General features: G+C 46.7%; 1 protein-coding gene across 2 annotated transcripts in view; it reads left to right on the top strand.

Moving 5' to 3' along the window:
• The window catches only part of LOC311128412 (dysbindin domain-containing protein 1-like), a 31377-nt gene extending 9030 nt beyond the window's left edge, over positions 1–22347 (top strand). Inside the window, exons 3-4 of one of the 2 annotated variants that reach the window (XM_084160536.1) lie at positions 8415–8552; positions 21231–22347. In XM_084160536.1, coding sequence (XP_084016662.1) covers positions 8415–8552; positions 21231–21388 — 296 coding nt within the window. In that variant the 3' untranslated portion in view covers positions 21389–22347. The remainder of the gene's footprint in view (positions 1–8414; positions 8553–21230) is intronic. The other variant, XM_084160537.1, reaches the window with a different exon arrangement.
• The last annotated feature ends 5514 nt before the right edge of the window (positions 22348–27861 follow it).

The following is a 27861-nucleotide window of genomic DNA, read 5'->3' as shown; positions in this document are numbered from 1 at the left end:
GAACTTTTCCATGACATGTATACTCCTCCCTCTCCCCTCATCTTACATTCTATTACATTTTCAATATACAGTACATCCTGGCAGAGAGGCGAGACAGACAGACAGAGAGAATAGAGAGTGGAGGGCAGTGAGAGAAGGCAGTGACAAGAGAAGAAGGGAGAAGAACAATAAAAAGGAAAGACCTGAGGCTGCATTTAAGAACGGGCCAAAAGCCAAAGAAACAACCAAAGTCATTTCTAAGTCCACTTTATTTTTCCCATTTTCAATTTGTAACCATCAGCCAAAAACAGCAGGAGGGGTCAGGACAACAAGGACAAGTGGTTGGTTGGTTTGGGTGTGTGTGTGCTTCACAAGTGGGCTACTGCTTAGCATCCTTTAAACAGCTGCCATGCTAGCCTACTATATGTCTGACACCTTTCCTTCTCAGTGTGAATATACTATAGGTCTAGTCCCGCCAATGGGCTCCCAGAGAGACACTTAATGAGTTGAGAGAGAGCAGCAACCGTTTCTCTCCATCTCTCTCACCAACCTTGCTGGGAGAGAAAATGTGTTACTGATAAATTATTCAAGGAGAAATGGGGGTGGGAGAGGGAGAAGACAGGAGAGAAGAGTAGAGGGGGGGGGGGTAGAGGAGAGGGAGAAGACAGGAGAGGAGAGTAGGGGGGGTAGAGGAGAGGGAGAAGACAGGAGAGGAGAGTAGAGGGGGGCAGAGGAGAGGGAGAAGACAGGAGAGGAGAGTAGAGGGGGTAGAGGAGAGGGAGAAGACAGGAGAAGAGAGTAGAGGGGGGTAGAGGAGAGGGAGAAGACAGGAGAGGAGAGTAGAGGGGGGTAGAGGAGAGGGAGAAGACAGGAGAGGAGTGTAGAGGGGGGGGTAGAGGAGAGGGAGAAGACAGGAGAGGAGAGTAGAGGGGGGGAGTAGAGGAGAGGGAGAAGACAGGAGAGGAGAGTAGAGGGGGGGTAGAGGAGAGGGAGAAGACAGGAGAGGAGAGTAGAGGGGGTAGAGGAGAGGGAGAAGACAGGAGAGGAGAGTAGAGGGGGGGTAGAGGAGAGGGAGAAGACAGGAGAGGAGAGTAGAGGGGGGTAGAGGAGAGGGAGAAGACAGGAGAGGAGAGTAGAGGGGGTAGAGGAGATGGAGAAGACAGGAGAGGAGAGTAGAGGGGGGGGTAGAGGAGAGGGAGAAGACAGGAGAGGAGAGTAGAGGGGGGGTAGAGGAGAGGGAGAAGACAGGAGAGGAGAGTAGAGGGGGGTAGAGGAGAGGGAGAAGACAGGAGAGGAGAGTAGAGGGGGGGTAGAGGAGAGGGAGAAGACAGGAGAAGAGAGTAGAGGGGGGGTAGAGGAGAGGGAGAAGACAGGAGAGGAGAGTAGAGGGGGGTAGAGGAGAGGGAGAAGACAGGAGAGGAGAGTAGAGGGGGGGTAGAGGAGAGGGAGAAGACAGGAGAGGAGAGTAGAGGGGGGGTAGAGGAGAGAGAGAAGACAGGAGAGGAGATTAGAGGGGGGTAGAGGAGAGGGAGAAGACAGGAGAGGAGAGGAGAGTAGAGGGGGGGTAGAGGAGAGGGAGAAGACAGGAGAGGAGAGTAGAGGGGGGGTAGATGAGAGGGAGAAGACAGGAGAGGAGAGTAGAGGGGGGGTGGAGGAGAGGGAGAAGACAGGAGAGGAGAGTAGAGGGGGGGTAGAGGAGAGGGAGAAGACAGGAGAGGAGAGTAGAGGGGGGGTAGAGGAGAGGGAGAAGACAGGAGAGGAGAGTAGAGGGGGGGTAGAGGAGAGGGAGAAGACAGGAGAGGAGAGTAGAGGGGGTAGAGGAGAGGGAGAAGACAGGAGAGGAGAGTAGAGGGGGGGTAGAGGAGAGGGAGAAGACAGGAGAGGAGAGTAGAGGGGGGTAGAGGAGAGGGAGAAGACAGGAGAGGAGAGTAGAGGGGGTAGAGGAGATGGAGAAGACAGGAGAGGAGAGTAGAGGGGGGGGTAGAGGAGAGGGAGAAGACAGGAGAGGAGAGTAGAGGGGGGGTAGAGGAGAGGGAGAAGACAGGAGAGGAGAGTAGAGGGGGGTAGAGGAGAGGGAGAAGACAGGAGAGGAGAGTAGAGGGGGGGTAGAGGAGAGGGAGAAGACAGGAGAGGAGAGTAGAGGGGGGTAGAGGAGAGGGAGAAGACAGGAGAGGAGAGTAGAGGGGGGGTAGAGGAGAGGGAGAAGACAGGAGAGGAGAGTAGAGGGGGGGTAGAGGAGAGGGAGAAGACAGGAGAGGAGAGTAGAGGGGGGTAGAGGAGAGGGAGAAGACAGGAGAGGAGAGTAGAGGGGGGGTAGAGGAGAGGGAGAAGACAGGAGAGGAGAGTAGACGGGGGTAGAGGAGAGGGAGAAGACAGGAGAGGAGAGTAGAGGGGGGTAGAGGAGAGGGAGAAGACAGGAGAGGAGAGTAGATGGGGGGTAGAGGAGAGGGAGAAGACAGGAGAGGAGAGTAGAGGGGGGTAGAGGAGAGGGAGAAAACAGGAGAGGAGAGTAGAGGGGGGTAGAGGAGAGAAAAGAAACAAAGGGGAGTGGGATGACTGTAACCAGTTTAGAGAGAGAGAGAAAAAGAGAGAGAGATAGAGTGGAGGTGGCATTTCTTTATAACCCCTTTCTGTCTTCATCTCCCCTCTCTCCCTTTCTCTCCTAACTAATTTGAACTTTTCCATGACATGTATACTCCTCCCTCTCCCCTCATCTTACATTCTATTACATTTTCAATATACAGTACATCCTGGCAGAGAGGCGAGACAGACAGACAGACAGAGAGAATAGAGAGTGGAGGGCAGTGAGAGAAGGCAGTGACAAGAGAAGAAGGGAGAAGAACAATAAAAAGGAAAGACCTGAGGCTGCATTTAAGAACGGGCCAAAAGCCAAAGAAACAACCAAAGTCATTTCTAAGTCCACTTTATTTTTTCCCATTTTCAATTTGTAACCGTCAGCCAAAAACAGCAGGAGGTGTCAGGACAACAAGGACAAGTGGTTGGTTGGTTTGGGTGTGTGTGTGCTTCACAAGTGGGCTACTGCTTAGCATCCTTTAAACAGCTGCCATGCTAGCCTACTATATGTCTGACACTTTTTCTTCTCAGTGTGAATGTACTATAGGTCTAGTCCCGCCAATGGGCTCCCAGAGAGACACTTAATGAGTTGAGAGAGAGCAGCAACCGTTTCTCTCCATCTCTCTCACCAACCTTGCTGGGAGAGAAAATGTGTTACTGATAAATTATTCAAGGAGAAATGGGGGTGGGAGAGGGAGAAGACAGGAGAGGAGAGTAGAGGGGGGGGTAGAGGAGAGGGAGAAGACAGGAGAGGAGAGTAGAGGGGGGTAGAGGAGAGGGAGAAGACAGGAGAGGAGAGTAGAGGGGGGTAGAGGAGAGGGAGAAGACAGGAGAGGAGAGTAGAGGGGGGTAGAGGAGAGGGAGAAGACAGGAGAGGAGATTAGAGGAGAGGGAGAAGACAGGAGAGGAGAGTAGAGGGGGGGAGTAGAGGAGAGGGAGAAGACAGGAGAGGAGAGTAGAGGGGGGTAGAGGAGAGGGAGAAGACAGGAGAGGAGAGTAGAGGGGGTAGAGGAGAGGGAGAAGACAGGAGAGGAGAGTAGAGGGGGGTAGAGGAGAGGGAGAAGACAGGAGAGGAGAGGAGAGTAGAGGGGGGGTAGAGGAGAGGGAGAAGACAGGAGAGGAGAGTAGAGGGGGGGTAGAGGAGAGGGAGAAGACAGGAGAGGAGAGTAGAGGGGGGTGGAGGAGAGGGAGAAGACAGGAGAGGAGAGTAGAGGGGGGGGTAGAGGAGAGGGAGAAGACAGGAGAGGAGAGTAGAGGGGGGGTAGAGGAGAGGGAGAAGACAGGAGAGGAGAGTAGAGGGGGGGTAGAGGAGAGGGAGAAGACAGGAGAGGAGAGTAGAGGGGGGGTAGAGGAGAGGGAGAAGACAGGAGAGGAGAGTAGAGGGGGGGTAGAGGAGAGGGGGAAGACAGGAGAGGAGAGTAGAGGGGGGTAGAGGAGAGAAAAGAAACAAAGGGGAGTGGGATGACTGTAACCAGTTTAGAGAAAGAGAGAAAAAGAGAGAGAGATAGAGTGGAGGTGGCATTTCTTTATAACCCCTTTCTGTCTTCATCTCCCCTCTCTCCCTTTCTCTCCTAACTAATTTGAACTACTTGTCTTCCCTCCCTCCCTCCCTCCTCTCTCTCTCACTCTCGCGCTCTCTCTCTCCCTTCCTCTCTACTTCTTTTGCTGGGAGATTCAAAGAGACAGACAGCCGTGGGCAAGCCTATTCCAGGCCTCTGGGGAGAACTCATCCAGTAGAAGCTATTCCCACAGTCTGATCTTAGGCCTGCCCTCCCTCCTTAACACACACACACACACACACACACACACACACACACACACACACACACAGTACCCTACAGTCCTCTTCCATTTGCACACTTTCCCTCCCTCCATCCCTCAATACATTCTTAAACCCAGATCATTTTCTCAGGGAGGGGTTGCACCTGACACATGCCCTGAGGGTGTGTCGGCTTAGAGGACTGATGAAGTAGAATATAGTATGGGGGTATTAGAGTAGGACAGCACCCTCCATATAATAGATTTTGTAGATGTATTAAAATATGCATGAGCACATTTCATTATCCAGCTTGCTTAGAATCTAGTCTAATGGCTAGAATATAGCCAAAACTATGCCACATCCCAGCGCTATGGGCATCATTCAGAACCAATATGGTGCAGGTGTTGCTTCTGTCAGCTCCGTTACTATGGCTATCATGACCCTGTTAATAGGGTAACTAAGGTTATCATGACCCTGTTAATAGGGTAACTAAGGTTATCATGACCCTGTTAATAGGGTAACTAAGGTTATCATGACCCTTTAGCCTTGTGTTATCTCAGCCCCAGAGCCTGATCGAGGCTAATGTCATGCTGTTACGCCTGACAGGCTTCGGTAATGCCTTTTATTAGAGTCATAACGTGGGTGACCGGACCAGCATATACTGTATATCTGGTGTGGTAGTTAAAGAGCCTGGCCTGCACAGATTTATTGGCTCTGCTTAAGACAGTCATGTCCAATTCAATTCCCTGTGTACAGTGTTTGCGCTAGGCTAGTCAAACCATTTCACACCATTATATCTAATTTACCTTATAAGCCCATGTCATCCACGTTGGTAAATATTGATACATTAACGCACGTCACAACCAGCTAAATACTAAAGATTGTTTACCGAGATGGGCTTTTTTTTATGCAGTGCATCTGAAGCATGGTAAATGGATTCAGTTGATTATTAATAATAATAATAATAATAATAATATATGTATTTTATATAGCACTTTTCATACAGAATCTCGCTTTGAAAAAACAAACAAAAACGAATTCAGGGAGCTGGCAGTTCATGGGAGATGGTTTCCCACAGCTGGATGATGATGCAGTTCAGTACAGGAGTAGCTTGACTGGAGGTGGCGTCGATGGTCCAGCCAGGGAGGGAGAAACATTGGTCAGACAGGCAGGTCCAGAGCGCTTCATCAGGCAGCTCTGTCTCTGAAGTTCACAGCTACTCCTCCTCTGTAGGTAGGCTGGAACAGATCCACCAACGAAAAGTGTAGCTCTCACCTGGGTGATGCTTCGACAGCTATAGGCACCTGAGCGACCACCACTCCTCTGCAGTAATCAGCAACAGCCCCCTATGAGGCGAGCCTCTGTCATCCCCTTACACCACAGTCCACATCCTTCCAGAAACCGGAACAAACAGCCGGTGAATCATTCAAATGTAGATTAGCTAAGTGAACCAAGCAGGCCTGTAAAGATTTGCTCTAAGGGAGGAAACAGCTAGCGCACCATGGAGACAGAGCTCTTGACATCCCATAATGCTAATCAGGCCTTTATCACTGCATATGGTTCAGCTGATGCTGTGGAGTTCAGTTAACCCCTCAGACACACACTGACTGACCCACAGTCTCCCCTAGCTATACTGATCTAAGGTCAGTTGTGTGCTTTTCCATGTAAGCTGATCCTAGATCTGTACAGCAGGCTAGCCCACAGCCCTAGGGAGGTAGAAGTTGCCCTTAACCAAAGTTCGAGGATCAGCTTACCCTCCCCAAATCCTAGCCTTCATCATTAAGGTTGGATAATGCAAAACAAACCATAGATCAGTGTCTAGTGGCAACGTCCTCCCATTCAGTGAGGGAGGAGTAGTGCAAAGGGGCAGCCTGAGCCTCCCCCGTCATAAAATGAGTGGCTCATTAAGGAAAGGTGAGACAGGAGTGTCTGCTTCTCCGCCTCTGATCCTCTACGGCTGCAGTTGTCTCATTAGAAGACTTCAAACGACGGTAGAATGTCAATCCACAATATATTTACCTTCCTCTCATCTCTCTCCTCACTAGCATTCCTCTCATCTTTACTGTCTCCTTCTCCTCTCCTCTCCTCTGTCGTTCCACTTGTCTCCTCACATCTCCTCTCATGGGAGCTAGTGTCTGGAGCACACAGGCAAATGTAGTCAGTATTTATACTGTCTGTGGACAGGTCTGGTAAAGAGGAACAAGACAATAGAGATTGTTGGAGGATTTATATTGTACTTTTCAGCAAGTACTGTGCAAAATGTATCTTGCTGTAGATGTGTGTTGTTGTGAGTAACAGGGTATCCCAGGAAAAACAAGGCCACCACTCACTGTAAGAGCCAAAGGTATACAGAGTTTAGAAAACCATCATCCATGTTGGCACACAGTCATCCATGTTGGCACACCGTCATCCATGTTGGCACACCGTCATCCATGTTGGCACACCGTCATCCATGTTGGCACACCGTCATCCATGTTGGCACACCATCATCCATGTTGGCACACCATCATCCATGTTGGCACACCATCATCCATGTTGGCACACCATCATCCATGTTGGCACCAAGCATTCAGTGACAATAATACTGTAATCGAGAGAAGGGCTTACCAGGAAAAATTTCCAAATTAGAGGCAGAAAGGAGTTGGAGCAGAAATTGATTTATTTGAGCTCACTTTAATCCATTGTTCAGGACAATTTATATTGTAGAATTGAATTGTCTGGGAACTTTTGGCACCCATTGAAATTCTCCATCTCAAATCCTCAGTGTATCTCTGCCCATATCCCCACACAAATGTGTGAAATACAGCAGAGCCACCACCAGGCTTGCTGATTTAGCATGATTATCGACTCTCTCTGACTTATAATAATGTGGTTAAAGGTTTTTATCTTCTTAAATCAATGTCTGCGCTATATTTATCAGGAGAGTGAGAGAACAGTGAGAGAATGGAGCTGTGCAGCAGCGGAACAAAGGAGTGTTGAGGAGAGGTCTGTGATGCACCCTGTGGCAGTATACTGACTGGCTGGTAGAGAGAAATTAGCTGGGGAACAGTATCCTTAAAAACCATCTACCCCCGCTCTCTCTCTACAGACACACAGCTATATACACCCACTCACAAGCCAAAAACACTGGCACAGAGATTAGCCTCCTTAAAGGCATATATATAAACACACACATACACGAAGTGCATAGAGTCCCTTACTATTAACACCGTATAGAACACACAGTCAGCCGTTATGCCTCACCAATGATCGCTAAAGAATGCCAACTCCACCCAGCCAGAAGCATTGTGTCAGACAAGCATGGTACTGTAACACTCCATAGATGCTTAGCAAAGCATGTGTGACTAAAATATAAATTTAACTGCCATACTGCGTGGATGCTGCCAGAATGTTGCGACTGTCATGCTCTTCTTTTAACGTGAATAAAAACAGTACATGTTAACGGCACAGTCGTGCCGCTCGGGTGTAACAATAGACATTGGAGCAGGGTCTGGGGTATCGGTGACTTTTGGAATCAAGAACAGGTGCCATACACTCAGGACATAGGGTGAGGAGAAGGAACAGACTGGCCATGTTGTTTCAATACCCTCTATTTCTAGCTTCTCTGGCCCTAGTCTTGATGCTCCAGTCAAGCATTGGCTGTTAAGATTGGCATCATTCTGACACAGAGGTCCATATCTCTTACACAGGACAGATCAGCACACAAAGCCAAGCTGTCTCTCTGTGAAACAGATAAAAGAGAGGCCTTCTTTTTATCTTTCTATCACAGTATGGCACAGAGTATCAAAAGAACACGAGAGATAACATTTGTTTTAAAAAGACATGGATTCTACCGTGTCGACGGTATCGTTTTCAGTTCTACACCAGGGGGTACTGAGAATGTGAGGGAGGGTCAGGAGGGTGTGGGGGTTGTGTATGTGTGTGTGGCGGAGGGGGTGTTCTGGGTGAGTTGTGTGGACAGCATTGAGTTGTAGTGAGATATTACACATCTACTAGGTTGTTATTGAGTTTATCATAAAACCCACCAGCTGCTCCATATCAGTCCATAACTATGACCTTACCAATTTCCTGTCTCTCTGACCCCAAACCCCTGACCCTGCAGAGCCTCTGAGCAGCGTGTCCTCCCTGGAGGTGCACTTTGACCTCCTGGACCTGACGGAGCTAACCGACATGTCTGACCAGGAGCTGGCTGAGGTGTTTGCTGACTCTGATGAGGAGAACCACAACGATTCCCCAGCAGGTTAGACCATTTTCAGATACTCAATTAATTAAATTAATCAACCAATTAGCCAATCAATCTACTCAATTTAACCATTGAATGGTGGATTTAACAACCCCCTTGTTCTCCAACCAAGATGACCCTAGTGTGATGGACTGGCTAAAACATTGTCTTTGTTCGCCTTGAGAGAACCATTACCCAAATTGAATTTCCTCCTACTTTGGTTGAACACAGTTGGATGTTAGAGTGGATGTTTTGCTCTCTGCAGGAGACAAAACAGAAACACTATCTCTGTTTACTCTGTTCTCCCTCTAAAAACTCTGTCCACTAGACAGACTAATTTACATATCACTCCCATTCTGTAGCATACGACCCCATTACATAAAAATCTAAAGGTTTAGCCGATCGCAAATGTGTGTGTGTGTGTGTGTGTGTGCGCACGGTCTGTAGAGCAATGAGCATAAAAAGCTTACAATTGTAGTCTCTTTGGCTGCAGGGAAAGGGACAATTGGGAGAACTCAATAAAACTTCAGCAGCACATTGGATTGAACATTCCTCTGAATTCTTACTGCAATTAAAGCAGTTCTTTATATTTTGTGATATTGACCAAGATACAGTACATTCCTATTATGCGTCTCTGGGAGATTCTAATTTCAGTTTGTGTCCATGTCAATGTTGATAGTTATTGGCACCAGATCCCAGGCTGGGTGTCTGATACAGCACAATAGCCTAGCATAGCGCTAATTAGCGTTAGTTAGAGGGGAGTCAGATTAACCTGTGATCAGGGATGCGTCCGGGCCCAGGCAAACTGCTCTCCTCACAACCAGAGGAAGCAGGAAATCCATCCCATGTATTATTTATGATCCATAGCCCCATGTTTCCTGCTGAGAGGTAGAACGATATTCATTGAGCTCCACATCATCACTCCGTTCAACTGCTTTACGCTCACACTCTCACCTCATCGCTCTTAAGAAGAGATATGTGTGCACTCTCAGGAGCTGACTTGGGAACGGTACTAAGATGTTCACTTTACAATACACCTGTTCTAAACTCCTGTATATTCTCAGCATGGGGAACCACAGAGAGCTATGTTCAGCTCTATGTGCGAAATATTAAAATGACTTCAAAGTGGATGAACTTTGAGTAGGTGTACTTTAAGAAATACAGCAATCTTGCTTAGATATCACCCACGCTCCTTCTCCTTGTTGCCCCCAGGATTGACCCGTGCCAATTTATCACATTACTCCCCATAAAAAGGCATTGTGTTGCTCCCCTGTCTGACCTTAACCCGTAAGTCAGGGGTTCTGAAACTTTTTGGGCCTACGACCACATTTGTATATTGGAAAATTCTCGCTACCCCAACCATGTGAAAAAAAGTATGTAATTAACAGCCAATGTTAACTTTTTTATTTGGGGCTATGGCAGTCAATTGAAAAACATTCTAACAGTATTTCTGATTTTCTTCTCAACTCACCATCACATACTTTTAATGTGGGGCTGACAGTCAACTGCAAATTAATCTTACATAATGTATCTTATCTCACCACCACTAATGACATGGGTGTGCTTGATGCATGTCGTGTCGGAGCTTCTCAAAGTCCGGGGACATGTTCGACAGTGTGCACCTCATATCTGCTGTCACATCCAACCTGGACCGATATTTGGTTTTAATGCAGACGAGAGCACTGAATCCAGCTTCATACAGATATGAGCTGTCAAAGGGTACCATGAGTTTTATGGTGCTTTCAAGACAACTGGGAACTCTGAAAAAAACAAGGTAAAATAATGACGTCAGTGATCTTCAGGTTGGAAAGTCGGAGCTCTAAGAGGCCCGAGTTCCAGAGTTGGAATTCCGAGTTGGATGACCGTTCAAAACTATTTTTCCCAGTCGTAGCTCGGAGTTCCCAGTTGTCTTGAACGCACTGAAGTCAGAAGTCGGAGTTTTCAGAGTTCCCAGTTCCGACTTCCCAGTTGTTTTGAACGCGGCATTAATGTCAGAGGGAGTCGGCAGGGTATTCCCTTTGAGTCAGGAACCAAAACTCCTCCGTAGTGACCCGTGAATGACAGCTCAATCAGCTATTCGATTTTACTTACCAGCATGTAAATTGAGCCAGGATCACAGTAAAATGGATTGGGAAGTAGGTCCCAAAGTGCTCATCCAAGCGTTGGAGGTGAGCAGTCATCAATCATGTGGGACACTTACTGATGCTGTTTTCTGTTGGAAACATGCACAGCCGAGGGAAGGGGGCATGGTTCGCCTTGAATGACTCTCCAATAAGAATCCTTTCCTCTGAATCCACTGATTTGGTCACTCATCTGTAGAATGTTTTTGTATTTCCCCTGCATGCTTGCGTTCAGTTCGTTCTGTTTCCCAAATATGTCTGTTACGTAGGCAAGGAGACATATTTTCTTTTCATTACACAGAAAGTCAACCATGTCTGTTTTCTTTTTACATCCATTGTGAATGACAACAGTTCTCTCAATGCGAAACATCTTTCCAACACTCCCCCTCGATAACCACCAAGCCTCGGGGTGATATAGAACATTGTCATGCTCTGATCCCATATCTCCACATAGTTTTGCGAACAGTCGTGCGCGCAGTGGATGTTATTTTATGTAGTTTACAATCAAAGTTATCTGCTGCAGTATATCTCTGAGATCTGTGCTCAGCTCTTTTGTCCCCAATTGTTCTCTGTGTACTATACAATGCGTCCGTCCATATGGCAGAGGGAGACACATTAATAACTAGAGTGGCGGCCTGCCTGCCGTCCCACCATAGATGGAGCCCCATCTGTGCAAAAGCCCACCATTCAATCCCATGGAATCTGTTTTTGGTCAATATAGCCACGCAGCACACTGAACATCCCCTGTGCTGTTTCATGCTCGGGAATAGTGAGACAGAACAATATGTCCTCGTGAATATCATCCCCCGACATGTATAGCGAACAAAGGTCAAGGCATGGGCATCTCGGCCCTCACAGCTAACGTCCATTTGAAGAGCATAAACTGGGGAGTTTTTGAGTCTTTCAGTTGGGGTTTCCTCTTGATTGCTAGCGATAGCATAAATTATTTGTTTAACAGTGTTATCTGACAAAGGTATTGATGTGAGTTTCTGTGCCTCTGCCTCCTCACACATTGTTTTCACCATACCAATAGCGGACAGTAATATCAAAGTCCCTGCAATAGTGTGTGGTTTCTTAGCTAGCTGGTCTAGCCATTCACCATATTTTGGAAAGTCTCCCGCGACCCGATTTTCATATCAGGCGATCACACATGGGGTCGCGACACCTAGTTTTGGAACTGCTACCGTAAGTGCATGCATGTATCTGCACAGCCTTAATCCCCCAGTGATCCCACCCTCTCTCTATCTCTGTTATACACACACACACACACACACACACACACACACACACACACACACACACACACACACATACACACACAGACACACACACACACCTACAACTCTCAGGCTGTTTTAATCACTGCATTGTGCTGTACCGCATAACCTCCTCCTAGAATAATCCCATTTAGGGGGAGGAGAAGGAGGCACCTGACTGGGTAGATCAGTGTGCTGGGGACCCCTAGTGACAGATAGAGAGAGGAAGAGAGAGGCAGGAGGCAGAGAGGGTAGAAAGAGAGGGAGAGAGGGAGCATTAAAAAAGGGGAGGGGAAGAATTAGAGGGAGAGAGAAGCATTTTTTTTTAGTTAACGAGACTTTTGGACCTAGACTTGGCGCTCCGGTACGCACTACCCTCTGTAGCGCCTTACGGTCGGATGCCGAGCAGTTGCCATATCCAGGCGCCTGAGCTCCAGTAAATATACCAGATATCCTGGTCCTGACAGCAGGACCTCACCACAGGGCTCGTATAAACCAACCACAGCTGCTGCTACCGGAGCACCACAGCCCTAAAACTCACAGGGAGAACAACAGTCTGTCCCCATATCCCCATATCCCCAGCTATAGCCTCTGATATAGTGCAGCAGTTTTACTGACGAATCGGACAATAAAAAGCCCAGCAGGAGGAATAAGCAGCCTCATGGTGATGGCCACAATCTCACTCAGTGTCGAGGAGGTCAGGGACCGTGCGGAGATTCTAGGTGTCATATTAAGACCTATGTCTAGTGAATGGGAGTCAGGACTAGGGTACTAAGATAGCAGGTAAATGCGATCAAAACACCAATAAGATTGTCACACTGTGTAATACAGACCCTTATTTCACATCTACACATGTACTATACAGTGGGGAAAAAAAGTATTTAGGCAGCCACCAATTGTGCAAGTTCTCCCACTTAAAAAGATGAGAGAGGCCTGTAATTTTCATCATAGGTACACGTCAACTATGACAGACAAAATGAGAAAAGAAATCCAGAAATTCACATTGTAGGAGTTTTAATGAATTTATTTGCAAATTATGGTGGAAAATAAGTATTTGGTCAATAACAAAAGTTTCTCAATACTTTGTTATATACCCTTTGTTGGCAATGACACAGGTCAAACGTTTTCTGTAAGTCTTCACAAGGTTTTCACACACTGTTGCTGGTATTTTGGCCCATTCCTCCATGCAGATCTCCTCTAGAGCAGTGATGTTTTGGGGCTGTCGCTGGGCAACATGGACTTTCAACTCCCTCCAAAGATTTTCTATGGGGTTGAGATCTGGAGACTGGCTAGACCACTCCAGGACCTTGAAATGCTTCTTACGAAGCCACTCCTTCGTTGCCCAGGCGGTGTGTTTGGGATCATTGTCATGCTGAACGTTTCATCTTCAATGCTCTTGCTGATGGAAGGAGGTTTTCACAAAAAATCTCACGATACATGGCCCCATTCATTCTTTCCTTTACACGGATCAGTCGTCCTGGTCCCTTTGAAGAAAAACAGCCCCAAAGCATGATGTTTCCACCCCCATGCTTCACAGTAGGTATGGTGTTCTTTGAATGCAACTCAGCATTCTTTGTTCTCCAAACACGACGAGTTGAGTTTTTACCAAAAAGTTATATTTTGGTTTCAGCTGACCATATGTCATTCTCCCAATCCTCTTCTGGATCATCCAAATGCACTCTAGCAAACTTCAGACGGTCCTGGACATGTACTGGCTTAAGCAGGGGGACACGTCTGGCACTGCAGGATTTGAGTCCCTGGCGGCGTAGTGTGTTACTGATGGTAGGCTTTGTTACTTTGGTCCCAGCTCTCTGCAGGTCATTCACTAGGTCCCCCTGTGTGGTTCTGGGATTTTTGCTCACCGTTCTTGTGATCATTTTGACCCCACGGGGTGAGATCTTGCGTGGAGCCCCAGATCGAGGGAGATTATCAGTGGTCTTGTATGTCTTCCATTTCTTAATAATTGCTCCCACAGTTGATTTCTTCAAACCAAGCTGCTTACCTATTGCAGATTCAGTCTGCCCAGCCTGGTGCAGGTCTACAATTTTGTTTCTGGTGTCCTTTGACAGCTCTTTGGTCTTGGCCATAGTGGAGTTTGGAGTGTGACTGTTTGAGGTTGTGGACAAGTGTATTTTATACTGATAACAAGTTCAAACAGGTGCCATTAATACAGGTAACGAGTGGAGGACAGAGGAGCCTCTTAAAGAAGAAGTTACAGGTCTGTGAGAGCCAGAAATCTTGCTTGTTTGTAGGTGACCAAATACTTATTTTCCACCATAATTTGCAAATAAATTCATTAAAAATCCTACAATGTGATTTTCTGGATTTTTTTTCTCAATTTGTCTGTCATAGTTGACGTGTACCTATGATGAATATTACAGGCCTCTCTCATCTTTTTAAGTGGGAGAACTTGCACAATTGGTGGCTGACTAAATACTTTTTTCCCCACTGTATGTAACTGAACGAATGCCCCTATACATTATGTTGAATTGGATAAAGTTGATCTTGCTTCACTGTGATCTATTTGCATTCAGTAGATGTATACTGGTTTGCATCCTATCTTCAGTGCCAAGTAGCTCAAAGTGCTTTGTCATTGGCTGGTGTTTTCTCTATTTCCCACTCATAGATCAGACAGTGACAATGTGGGGATCTCTGACTCACTCCAGCAGTGGCACACTGTGCTCAGATATGAGTGTGTTTTGCATTCGGACTCAAGAAGGGATACAGCGATACACAAACCCATGCAAACACACACATACCCATACACACACTCATACACACATGCATGACTAATGACTACAGCTGCTCCCCAGTGTCCAGGCCAGACTATCCAGACTGTACAGCTGCTCCCCAGTGTCCAGGCCAGACTATCCAGACTGTACAGCTGCTCCCCAGTGTCCAGGCCGGACTATCCAGACTGTACAGCTGCTCCCCAGTGTCCAGGCCGGACTATCCAGACTGTACAGCTGCTCCCCAGTTTCCAGGCCGGACTATCCAGACTGTACAGCTGCTCCCCAGTGTCCAGGCCAGACTATCCAGACTGTACAGCTGCTCCCCAGTTTCCAGGCCGGACTATCCAGACTGTACAGCTGCTCCCCAGTGTCCAGGCCGGACTATCCAGACTGTACAGCTGCTCCCCAGTGTCCAGGCCGGACTATCCAGACTGTACAGCTGCTCCCCAGTGTCCAGGCCAGACTATCCAGACTGTACAGCTGCTCCCAGGTGTCCAGGCCAGACTATCCAGACTGTACAGCTGCTCCCCAGTGTCCAGGCCAGACTATCCAGACTGTACAGCTGCTCCCCAGTGTCCAGGCCAGACTATCCAGACTGTACAGCTGCTCCCCAGTGTCCAGGCCAGACTATCCAGACTGTACAGCTGCTCCCCAGTGTCCAGGCCGGACAATCCAGACTGTACAGCTGCTCCCCAGTGTCCAGGCCGGACTATCCAGACTGTACAGCTGCTCCCCAGTGTCCAGGCCGGACTATCCAGACTGTACAGCTGCTCCCCAGTGTCCAGGCCGGACTATCCAGACTGTACAGCTGCTCCCCAGTGTCCAGGCCGGACTATCCAGACTGTACAGCTGCTCCCCAGTGTCCAGGCCAGACTATCCAGACTGTACAGCTGCTCCCCAGTGTCCAGCCGGACTATCCAGACTGTACAGCTGCTCCCCAGTGTCCAGGCCAGACTATCCACTGTACAGCTGCTCCCCAGTGTCCAGGCCGGACTATCCAGACTGTACAGCTGCTCCCCAGTGTCCAGGCCAGACTATCCAGACTGTACAGCTGCTCCCCAGTGTCCAGGCCGGACTATCCAGACTGTACATGTTCTAGAGGAGCCAGAGCCAAGAACAGGCTGCTCTCTCCACATTTTTCTCTAGCAGCATCACTCTCTCTCTGGCTGCCTCAGTAGTGAGGATAGTGAGAGTGGGATAATAGCTTCAGATCAGGCTGAGGCTGGTGAATAGATGACCATGTGTGATAGATGACAGAACCATAACACCAGGTGTTCTGCTCAGTGGGGATTCTGCTGGATCTCTCTCTCTCTCACACACACACACACACACAGGGGTAGTGAAAGCTGTGTGGGCACATATTTTGGACACCTGCCAGTCAGGACAGCCCAGGGATCAAAGGTGGCAGATGAGATGGTCAGGGGAAATGGGGGGGATGAGGGTTAGAGAAGTGAGGGAGGACCAGAGGACAATAAATTAGATTAGCTAAATGTGTACAGCTGCATTGGTAGGCCCCCACACAATCCCACCCCTCTGTACAGACAGTATCTGCATCTGCTCGGTGTGTGAAATAGATAGATAAGGTTACCACTTTACCAGAGAGAGTCACAGGCTAGGTGGGTTCATTACCATATAGAATATACAATTTTGCTGCCTTCAAATCTGCTACCATCGAAGGGGAATGGGCAACGCACAGAGAAGGGGCTTGGTGATGTTTTCAGATCAATCCAATCTGTGTGTTTTGATGCTGTGGTTCCTCAGTGTTAACAAGGCAGGTTGAAGCTTTCTGAGCAGACACAAATAACACAACTACCCACTATGTAGCAGCAGCTGTGGGCAAGACTGGGGGAAAACATTTCCATTCAGGCTAATTGTAGTAGCCTTGCTAATACATCTTTAGGAGTCCACTGGGGCCTCCGAAAGGACTCCACAAAGAGGGTCACCATCACTGACGTCCTAGTCCCAACATGAAACACACACACAACAAACACATACGCACACACGCAGGCACTCACACACACACACACACACACGGTACACACAGGACGTTGGCACCATGCTAGCACTGTGCTTCCCTGTGGTTTAAGAGCCTTTGTAGAGCTCAGGCTGGTGTTTTCTGTGGACTTTGTTTTCACAGCAACACACTGATTGTGGAATCTGATGGACTGGAGCCAACAGCACAGAAGGGCTTCTTAGACAGAGAGGTTTAGTACAGCTAGACACTGCACACATGGTGGCTGGGAGGGAGGGAGACAGTAGAAGGATGTGATAGAAGGGTGTGGGGGGGGGGGGGGGGGGGGGTTGTGCCTTTGTGGGCTGATGGGGGATTGAGTTAAGGAAATTGGATTTGGATTGTTCCTGATATTTGGGGATGTTCTGAACTAAATGGGAGGACTCTCAAGGGAGTTGGTTATGAGTAGGTCCTGAGCAATAGGGTAAGGGGTGTTCGGTGGTCCTTATATGAAGGTCTGAGGGTAAGGGATGTTAAATGAGAGGTGTGTGTTTGTGGGGTGAGAGTTTCATCCTCTCATCTGTCTCTGTCAACACCCTGCAGGGAGAAGAGGAGGCTTCTCCCAAATCCATATTCATGGAGCTGTCAATCACAAAACACTGACCAGGGATGGGCTGACTAATACAGCAACTATAGCATTCTAGTCACACACAGCCAGGGTCACAGATAGAGACAGACTGGTAGAAATGCAGAGACACATCATGAAAGTAGGGACGTACACACACATAAAGACCAGTGGTGGCAGATACAAAGTGAAACATGTTTAACAAGCACTCACGCAAACAGAGCCTTTCAGAATGCAGAGGAGGCTCTTGTCCCTCCCATTAAAATCCAATGGAGGCACCATCAATCTTCAGGGATCAATACCATCAATACTGTGTGTGTGTGTGTGCGTGCCTGTGTGCACGTGAATGCGTGTTTTCGTGTGTATGCTTGTGTGAACATACATCACTGCTTGTTGATCTATAGTTACGGCATTTCACTTATAGAGAGTTAGGGCTGGGACGTGCCTTACCATTAGACAGTAATTGCATTGATATGTGTGCAGTAAAGGAGGGTTTAGAAGTGTCTCCGGCTACACCCATTCATCCTGGGATCTCAGTGGTAGAGTGAACAGTGAACAGCACCACCAAGTGGTGTAACGAGGCAGTGCCTCTTTATTTCGAATCACCCTTTGTACGACCAATATTCGTGTGAACCTGCTTGACACTGGTCCCTTCTGTGCCCTCAAGGACATGCATGCAGATGAACACATATGAGGGGAGAGGGGAGGGGGTTGATTCAAGAGCAGAGAGAGTGGGTAGAGGGAGAGAAAAGACAGAGGTGGGGGGAAAAGGGGAGATCGACACAAAGAAAGAGAGAGGTACAGGGGGAGAGAGACAGAGAAAGAAAGGGTGTAGTAGAGGAGAGAGAGAGAGAGATGTCGAGGGATATGAAGTGCAGAAGATCAAGTGCAGCATCCTATTTGCCAAAACATTTCATGAACACATTCCTCTGATGTCATCACCTCCTAGCTTCATCACCTAAACACCAATCAGCTTCTCATTTCTACTCACCCTAGTAGTTAGCGAACCAATCATATTCTCCATCCATCATATCACCACTCTACAAAACTGAAGTGGTAGAATCTCTATCTAGCATGCTGATGGTTATAGACCAAAGAGACACTGGAGAGTTGTGTAGTGGTTCTGAGAACTCAAGAACAAACAGACAGGCACGATGAATGGTGGAGTTCTGTTGCCTTGAGCCAGCGAAAAATAAGTATGAGACAAATGTCAGTGACATCCAAAACAAGCAGCCTTTGTGAGCATAATGACCTTGAGAAAACAGCCAGCAGGCTAAATGGAGCTGATGATTGGAGGAGAGGTGACCATGTGACTGTTTAAGAGCAATAACAATGACAGGAGAGGAGATGAGGAGCAGAGAGAGATCAAACTAAAATGATCTATCATCTACTACAGACACATGCACGCTCTTACACACACAGTGCTCCTAGTTTTCTAAACTTTTTATCTGCCTCTATATTCAGAGTAACTAAATCATGCTGTAAGGACCTATCAGAATCCCAGAGGAATAGGTCATGTGGAGCTGCATGAACTACATTCTATTCTGTACTTTACTGTGTTTGCGATCGGGATGCCTTTCAACCATAGCCAATTGATCTATTCTACAGTAGGGAAACACTGTACCACTGTGTGCTGTTCTAAACTATTTTTGGAGAACCTTGAGCAAACATAATTGAGTGAACAATGGCATAGAGAAAGGAAGCTTGTAGATGCATTAGGTGATTTCAGGGAGTTGACAGCCCCTGCTGACTTGATTTACTTTGTTAAATGAGTTACAGTATCGTGGCCATTGGGGGAAGTGGCAGGTAGACTAGCGGTTAAGAGAGTTGGGCCAGTAATGGAAATGTCGCTGGTTGGAATCCCCAAACCGACTAGGTGAAAAATTGGTTGCTGTGCCCATGAGCAAGGCACTTAAACCTAATTGCTCGTGTAAGTCGATCTGGATAAGCGTGAATGTTAAACTCTTTCGTCACTGTCCTGACCAAATGTTATTTGTCACATACATGTGTTTAGCAGATGTTATTGCGGGTGTGGCGAAATGCTTGCGCTTCTAGCTCTGACAGTGCAGTAATATCTAACAAGTAATATCTAACAATTTCACAACATATACCCAATAGACACAAATCTAAGTAAGGAATGGAATTTAAGAATATATACATATATGGACAAGCAATGACAGAGCGGCATGGACTATGATACAGTAGAATATTATAGAATACAGTATATACAATGAGATGAGTAGTGCAAGATATGTAAACATTATTAAAGTGACTAGTGTTCCATTTCTTAAAGTGGCCAATGATTTCAATAGGCAGCAGCAGCCTCTAATGTGCTAGTGATTGCTATTTAACAGTCTGATGGACTTGAGATTTACATTTACATTTACGTCATTTAGCAGACGCTCTTATCCAGAGCGACTTACAGTTAGTGCATACATTATTTTATTTTTTCATACTGGCCCCCCGTGGGAATCGAACCCACAACCCTGGCGTTGCAAACACCATGCTCTACCAACTGAGCTACCTCCCTGCCGGCCATTCCCTCCCCTACCCTGGACGACGCTGGGCCAATTGTGCGCCGCCCCATTGGTCTCCCGGTTGCGGCCGGCTACGATAGAAGCTGTTTTTCATTCTCTCGGTTCCAGCTTTGATGCACCTGTACTGACCTCGCCTTCTGGATGATAGCGGGGTGAACAGGCAGTGGCTCGGGTGGTTGATGTCCTTGATCTTTTTGGCCTTCCTGTGACATCGGGTGCTGTAGGTGTCCTGGAGGGCGGGTAGTTTGCCCCCGGTAATGCGTTCGGCAGACCGCACCACCCTCTGGAGAGCCCTGCGGTTGCGGGCGGTGCAGTTGCCGTACCAGGCGGCGATACAGCCCGACAGGATGCTCTCAATTGTGTATCTGTAAAAGTTTGTGAGGGTTTTAGGTGCCAAGCCACATTTCTTCAGCCTCCTGAGGTTGAAGAGGCTCTGTTGCGCCTTCTTCACCACACTGTCTGCGTGGGTGGACCATTTCAGTTTGTCAGTGATGTGTACGCCAAGGAACTTGAAGCTTTCCACCTTCTCTACTGCGGTCCCATCGATGTGGATAGGGGGGTGCACCCTCTGCTGTTTCCTGTTTGGGACAGACGTGTGTATGTACAGTGTAGGCCTATTATGTGACTGGTATGTAAGCTATGTGTTTTCAGACATGCATGGACTCACTGAGTGTACAAAACATTAGGAACACCTTTCTAATATTGAGTTGCACCCTCTTTTGCGCTCAGAACAGCCTCAATTCGTCGGGGCATGGACTCTACAAGGTGTCAAAAGCGTTCCACAGGGATGCTGGCCCACGTTGACTCCAATGCTTCCCATAGTTGTGTCCAGTTGGCTGGATGTCCTTTGGGTGGTGGACCATTCTTGATACACACAGGAAACTGTTGAGCGTGAAAAACCGAGCAGTGTTGCAGTTCTTGACACACTCAAACCAGTGTGCCTGGCACCTACTACCATATCCTGTTCAAAGGCACTTAAATATTTTGCCCATTCACCCTCTAAATGGCACACATACACAATCCATGTCTCAATTGTCTCAAGGCTTAAAAATATTTCTTTAACCTGTCTCCTCCCCTTCATCTATACTGATTTAAGTGGATTTAACAAGGGATCATAGCGTTCACCTGGATTCACCTGGTCAGTCTATGTCATGGAAATGTTCCTAATATTTTGTACACTCAGTGTATATACTATACATGTGACAGACAGGAAGGTGCGGAAACTTAATCCAGGGCCTCTGGTCAGCATGTTTGAGCTCTATAGAGCGGTTCACAACATACATGTCCCCTAGGCTGTTAAAAATATCAGGATACGTGAGAGGCGTGCACCTTGACCTCACCTTGTGTGTACATTCGTTTTATGTGTGTGTTTAAGAGACGTGCATGTCTGTATGTGTGTGATCCCTAACCTACCCCCTCTCATCACATGTATGTCATGTGCATAGCTTGACCCTTCTCCTCATTATCATCCCCAGGCCACCACCAGCCACCCCTGCCCAGACGAGGCTACATGCGCTCCCCCTCGTGGACCCGCTGCAGCAAGGCTGAGCCCCCCAGGGAGAGGAAGCACCACAGCGACTCCGACACCACTGCAGAGCCCTTAATGAAGCTGGAGAGGCCTAAGCAGCCCTGAGAGCCTGCGGGACTGGGGGAAAGGCCCAGGGCCCGGAAAGAGCGAACACACCGAGAGCAGGCACAGAGACCACACCAACTGCCCCACCCCCTGCGCCGGGCACTGAGACAACCATGGTGCTGAAGACACTACAGACTGTATTATAAACTAAACATGAAACGATGGCTGTGAGTGAAATACACACAGATACACATGCAAACACACACAAAATGACACACGCGTATCTGCAAAACCACACACACGTACACATATGCATATTTATTGTGTTTTCCATGCAAGGGGTTCCTCTGGCACAAACACTGGATAGTCCGTGTGCTTTTTGAGGCTTTGTTTGGGGTGAACAACAGGGTATGAGGCTGTCCCAGTGTGGGGAGAATGCTTGGCTAAAAGCCTCCCCATCCCTGCAGCATCTTAGGGGTGGGAGAGTGGGCTTGGAGGGGTGGGACAGACCCTGAAATCCGTGACAACCTCGACTACAAAATATAATGTGGCGAGGTGAGGTTAAGGAGAATACCCACTCCATATGCAAATAAATGACTGGAATATGGAGGTCATTATGGGATAGTACAGCAGGCTATCTGGAATTCTTTTTTCTAATTAGAATAAGAGTCCAACCTGAATCTATTGCACAATGTTCTTCCTTAAAGTACCAGGGCCATCTGCTCTCCCTGAATGACTTTCCGCAGGCTTTCTGCAGGTCGTAACTAACAGGACACAATGGGCCACTCTCCATCGCTCTCTTTTCTTTCCATCCTCTCTTTTTCTCTCTCCTTCTACCTCTCTCTACCTGAGAGGAAACCAGTGTGGCCCCAGTAAACTAAATGTCTTTGCAGATATGATATGTGATAAGACAGCACCCCTTCTCACCAACATTACATTCAACACTGTGGATCTCGTCCTTTGCCAAACCAAGTGATGTGGGGATGGGTGGTGAAAAAAATAAAGAATTGAATGCAAACAAAGTGAATTTTCTCTGTGGGTGATTTTTGCATTAGAGAACTAACCAAACTGTGCAGCTGTAGGTTGTCTGATAGGGTATTATGAACAGCAGTCTGAGCTTTCCATTATTTATGCCCAACACACCAAACAAACAACTCTCTCGGATTCCTGCCAGGAACACCGTGGAAGAAAACCAGCATCAGCAACATGAAAAGAGTTACATTGAAACCACAATGAAATACTTCAGAGTACACACTTAATCACACAGTGGATAGAGAAGTACTGAATAGCCATAATGCTTAAATGTTCAAAGAAATAACTTAAAATTTACTATTGTCAGCTTTGCCTAAATCAATGGGCTCTGGCACTTCTGTAGAGGTTTAAAATGCTTGCTTTTTAAATCGTGACTGCAGGTTCCTAACTGAGCAGATAGAGGGCAGAACAGAATAAAGTGGGGAATGCAGATAGACGTACAGTATACAGTCATACACATATCCATAAACAGCTTCATACCATGGCATTGTTGAATACTTGTTTCCTTTTGGCTTGAAAAGCATTCTAGAGCGTGCATTATTTCCTTATAAAGCAAGGTATATTTGCACGGTAGAATTCAATGGCTATAGTTCATTCTTACATGTTCTATGTTTGAGCTGCTTTTGAAAGCAAAAGTCGAATTGAAACATTATTGGCCTTGTTGAATTTGATTTTCATAATGGCAAACTAGGACTGATGGTTTGGTTAGCTAAACCAAAGATGTTTAACTAAACCAAGATAGACCACTGCCTGTCCTTTCCAATGGGAACAAATGAGTCATAGTGGGCAGAACAAGCAAGGAGGTGGGCAGAGCCAAGCACGCGCTAGCGAGGTCCTATTGGCGCGTTCTAGCATAAATCTGCATATTTCCGTTAGGGAACGCCTACTCTGCGAAGTGCGCGTGTGCAATAACTCATTTAGCTTTTGCACTCCTTCTACATAGCATGATTTTTTTAAACTTTTGTGAAGGGTAAAGTCTACAAAACTTAGTCCACTCTGTTCATAGCAGATTCTAGTTTTGGGAACAGAAAACTGTATTCAGAGTAAATGTTTCATTGATGAGAAAATTTGCAGAATGTTGGCCAAAATTCATCTCGTTCCATCTTCTCCCACTGCCCGCCAGTGGGCTTCCTCTCACTAACATATTTGGCAGTGAGTGGAAACGCCATTCGGATGCTTCACATTTATACATCCAGTGAAATATCTGTTTCATTGTTCTATCTATGGCTAAACTACCAAGTATGTTGGTTTGGTTACCACGGCAACTACTGTAGCCATCTAGTAAACTTGCTACTTCAGTGGATGTTCAACATATTTCTACCGGCAAATTAACACATTTCTAGCAGCAAATGTGTTAAATTATAGCCATGGTATAAAAGTCACTCGGGGCTCTGTGCGTTCTCTGGAAAATAATGCAATTCCAGTGGAAGGCCAAAGTCCTTCCCCCATTCCCCCTCTCCTTTCTGTGAATCCCCAATGTTTGGCATGACAACAACCTAGGAGTTGGCTATTCAGCACAAACATATCTGGGCCAGGCTACTGTATCTATGGAGCATATATGGAAATTTTGCCCAGTCACTCAGCTGCTGTACCCATCAGAAGGAGTGGAGGGGAGTTGGAGCTGGCAGGTGGTGTGACAACAGAACAGACGATAGTTTCATCTGTCTTCCTTCCCCACCAAGATGGTATGTGCCACAGAGGTGTGGCGGGTAGAATATAGAGCAAGGCAGTTAGACACCATGAAGGCTCTGCCAACACATAGGAGTGATACTGCTGCAGCCATAATAGTGACACATGATAAACCTGTATTTGCGCTTGTGGCTAGTTGAAAGGGCAAGGAGTGATACAGGTTATATGTTTCACATCCCCTTTGTGAGTAGAATGAGGGAGAGGGAAGTCTGTTTACCAGCACCTGTTACAGACACCATCACACATGTATAAAGGAACCACAGGAGGCTGCTGAGGGGAGGACAGTTCATTATAATGGCTGGAATGGAGTAAATGGAATGGTATCAACAACATGGACCATGTGTTTGATGTGTTTGATACCATTCCATTTATTCCGTTACAGCCATTACTATGAGCCCGTCCTCCCCAATTAAGGTGCCACCAATCTCCTGTGATAGGAACACAAAGAGGCATGGACTGTGTAGAGGTAACTGCCAAAATAAAGGAAACACGTGAGTAAATGAGGGATACAAAGTTTATTAAAAGCAGGTGCTTCAACATAGGTGTGGTTCCTGAGTTAATTAAGCAATTAACATTCCATCATGCTTAGGTTCATGTGTAAAATTGCTGGCCATTATTTTTGGCTACCATCCACAGGGCACAGGTGCTCACTGAATGGTTTGATTAGCATTAAACGATGTAAACCATATGCCATGGCCATCTCAGTCACCAGATCTCAGCCCGATTTAACACTTTTGGGAGATTCTGGAGCGGCGCCTGAGACAGCTATTCCACCACCACCCTATTAAGACACTATGTTAGTGTTTCCTTCACTTTGGCAGTTACCTGTACACTACTTTTTTTTTCTTCTTTTTTTTTGTCATTTAGCAGACGCTCTTATCCAGAGCGACTTACAGGAGCAATCAGGGTTAAGTGCCTTGCTCAAGGGCACATCGACAGATTTTTCACCTAGTCAGCTCGGGGATTAGAACCAGCGACCTTTCGGTTACTGGCACAACGCTCTTAACCACTAAGCTACCTGCCGCCCCTGCCACTACTGTATATAAATCACAACAAAACGTGCCCTCTGTTCCTATGGTATGGGATTCCACATCCGGTATAACCAGTGGCACCAATACTCCTGAATTAGGTCATCCTTACAATACTGTGAGGTCAGATAACTAATAATAATAATAATAATACATAGATAAGCATTAACACTGGGACAAAAATTATGATTTTTATTGGTGAATGTCAGATGTTGATTAATATATCACATCACAAACTTCACATTTCTGAATGTATTTTAGTGTTCACTTTTAAATCCACACAAAAGGCTGCTTTTTGCATTGAAACAGTCATATCCACATTCCTTATAGTGCTTTAAGCAAGATCACTATAGCCAAGCTGAGCCACAAGAACCAGCAGTCAGTCAAGCAGGCAGAAAAGCAGGACTGGAATTTAAACACAGTTTAGGCTACACCAAGACATCTGGGATGTACTCTAAAAACATTTGTCTTTTTTGTATACGGTAACCCAGACAACTAGGCATAGAAGTAGAAATGCACGAATCCATGAATCAATGTAGGTAATTGCGGAGTTCCAAAAACTGTCAGAAATACTGAGATTGAGTGAGGTAGTGACACCTTCATATTCGGCAGTAAAAGAAGGTAAAAAAAAGAACTTTACTGCAGATCGGTACAACATCATCTCATTACTTCTCCCAAAACCCCAAATTCTGAGAGGTGAATACCAAAACCCATCTACAGGGTTTCTCCAGGGGTGTGGGAGTAAGCACGGCTCGGCTGGCATCGCTATGGAGATATACAGTTTCATTATCCCTGTCCTAGATCTGACAAGACGGTGTCACAACACTATGGGATACCAGGGACTGGGAGAGAGAGAACAGCGGGGCACCCAACCTACTTTCTGTGAGACCCAACTGCAAATGTTAGTCCCATGTTTTCCATACACACAAAAAGCTTATTTCTCTCAAATTTGTTTACATCCCTGTTAGTGAGCATTTCTCCTTTGCCAATATAATCCATCCACCTGATAGGTGTGGCATATCAAGAAGCTGATTAAACAGCATGATCATTACACAGGTGCACCTTGTTCAGGGGACAATAGAAGGCCACTCTAAAATGTGCAGTTTTGTCACACAACACAATGCCACCGATGTCTCAAGTTGAGGGAGCCTGCAATTGGCATGCTGACTGCAGGAATGTCCACCAGAGCTGTTGCCAGAGAATGTAATGTTCATTTCCCTACCATAAGCTGCCTCCGACGTTGTTTTTGAGAATTTGGCAGTACGTCCAACCGGCCTCACAACCGCAGACCACGTGTAACCACGCCAGCCCAGGACCTCCACATCCGGCTTCTTCCCCTGCGAGATCGTCTGAGACCAGCCACCCGGACAGCTGATGAAACTGAGGACTATTTCTGTCTGTAACAAAGCCCTTTTTGGGGGAAAAACTCATTCTGATTGGCTGGGCCTGGCTCCCAAGTGGGTGGGCCTATGCCCTCCCAGGCACACCCATGGCTGCGCCCCTGCCCAGTCATGTGAAATCCATAGATTAGGGCCTTTATTATTTCAATTGACTGATTTCCGTTGAAATTGTTGCATGTTGCGTTTATATTTTTTGTTCAGTATGTATCAATAATTACAAAAGACGTGTGAAGCTCATCTGTTGTCAGTTGACTTGAGTTATAGCAGCATTGAGAGAACATAAGTGAGAGGTGAGGTATTTTACACTAGTCATACTCAGAAATAAAGCTTGTCGGAAGCTGTTTTCCTGTGGGCAAAAGTGGGCAGGTAGAGGTGTGGCTGTTGTTTCTTTCAAAAGACTGAAAAATGACATTCAGAAGATGTGTTTTTCTTCAATTAGGCCTAGTAACAGTTTGAACCTCACAATCAGAAACAGAGGATAAAAATAAAATGACAATGTACATGTCATACATAGATTAGGGCCTGGATTTCTGAGTCACATGGCTGTTTAGTTTACTGTGACTGAAAATAACACTTTCGCTGATATTCAATAATGTCAGAAGGTAGCAAAAACGTTGAAGATTAAATGTAGCACACACGCAGGGCGGCAGGTAGCCTAGCGGTTAGAGCATTGGGCCAGTAACTGAAAGGTCGCTAGTTCGAATCCTGAGCCGACAAGGTGAAAAATCTGTTGATGTGCCATTGAGCAATGCACTTACCCTAATTGCTCCAGAGTCGCCGTTGATAATGGCAGACCCTGGCTGTGACCCCACTCTCAGGGGGAGTTGGGATTTGCAAAAAAAACATTTCCAATTCACACATGTATTGTGTGTATTAATACACATATGTGAAATAGGACAAATATTTATTATTACAATGGTGCAACGCACACGTACATAGACCTTCATGTTCCAATCTGAAAGAAAACATCTCACTTCAAATGAAATATGTACATCAGGGATGGGCAACTTTGATGGGGGTGGGGGCCACAAAAAAATCTTAACTTATCATGAGGGGCTGCAGTTGCTCGCGGGTCTGCGTACCTACATCATCCCCCCCCTCCCCCTTATGAGCAAAACATTTTAGTGGCCCCCCTCTTGACAGTGGATACTTTTTTTAAACGTTTATTCCTGCAATGCAACACGGTTTGCCATAGGATGGAGAGAAATGTTTGTAGTTTTTAATATGATATCTGAGTGAGACTGACTAACAAAATCAATGGGGGCCTCCCGGCCGGTAGTTCGACCATGACATCGAGTTTAGATAGCTGGCCGCTAAACTAACTCTGCAATCTAAAATAAAATTGCTGACATTGGCTAATTTACTAACTGTCAATGACTGACAT

This window comes from Coregonus lavaretus (genome assembly GCF_964263955.1).
Source record: "Coregonus lavaretus genome assembly, chromosome: 4".
NCBI lineage: Eukaryota > Metazoa > Chordata > Actinopteri > Salmoniformes > Salmonidae > Coregonus > Coregonus lavaretus.
The sequence above is the reverse complement of the archived record's forward strand: the minus strand, read 5'-3'. Positions and strand labels throughout refer to the sequence as shown.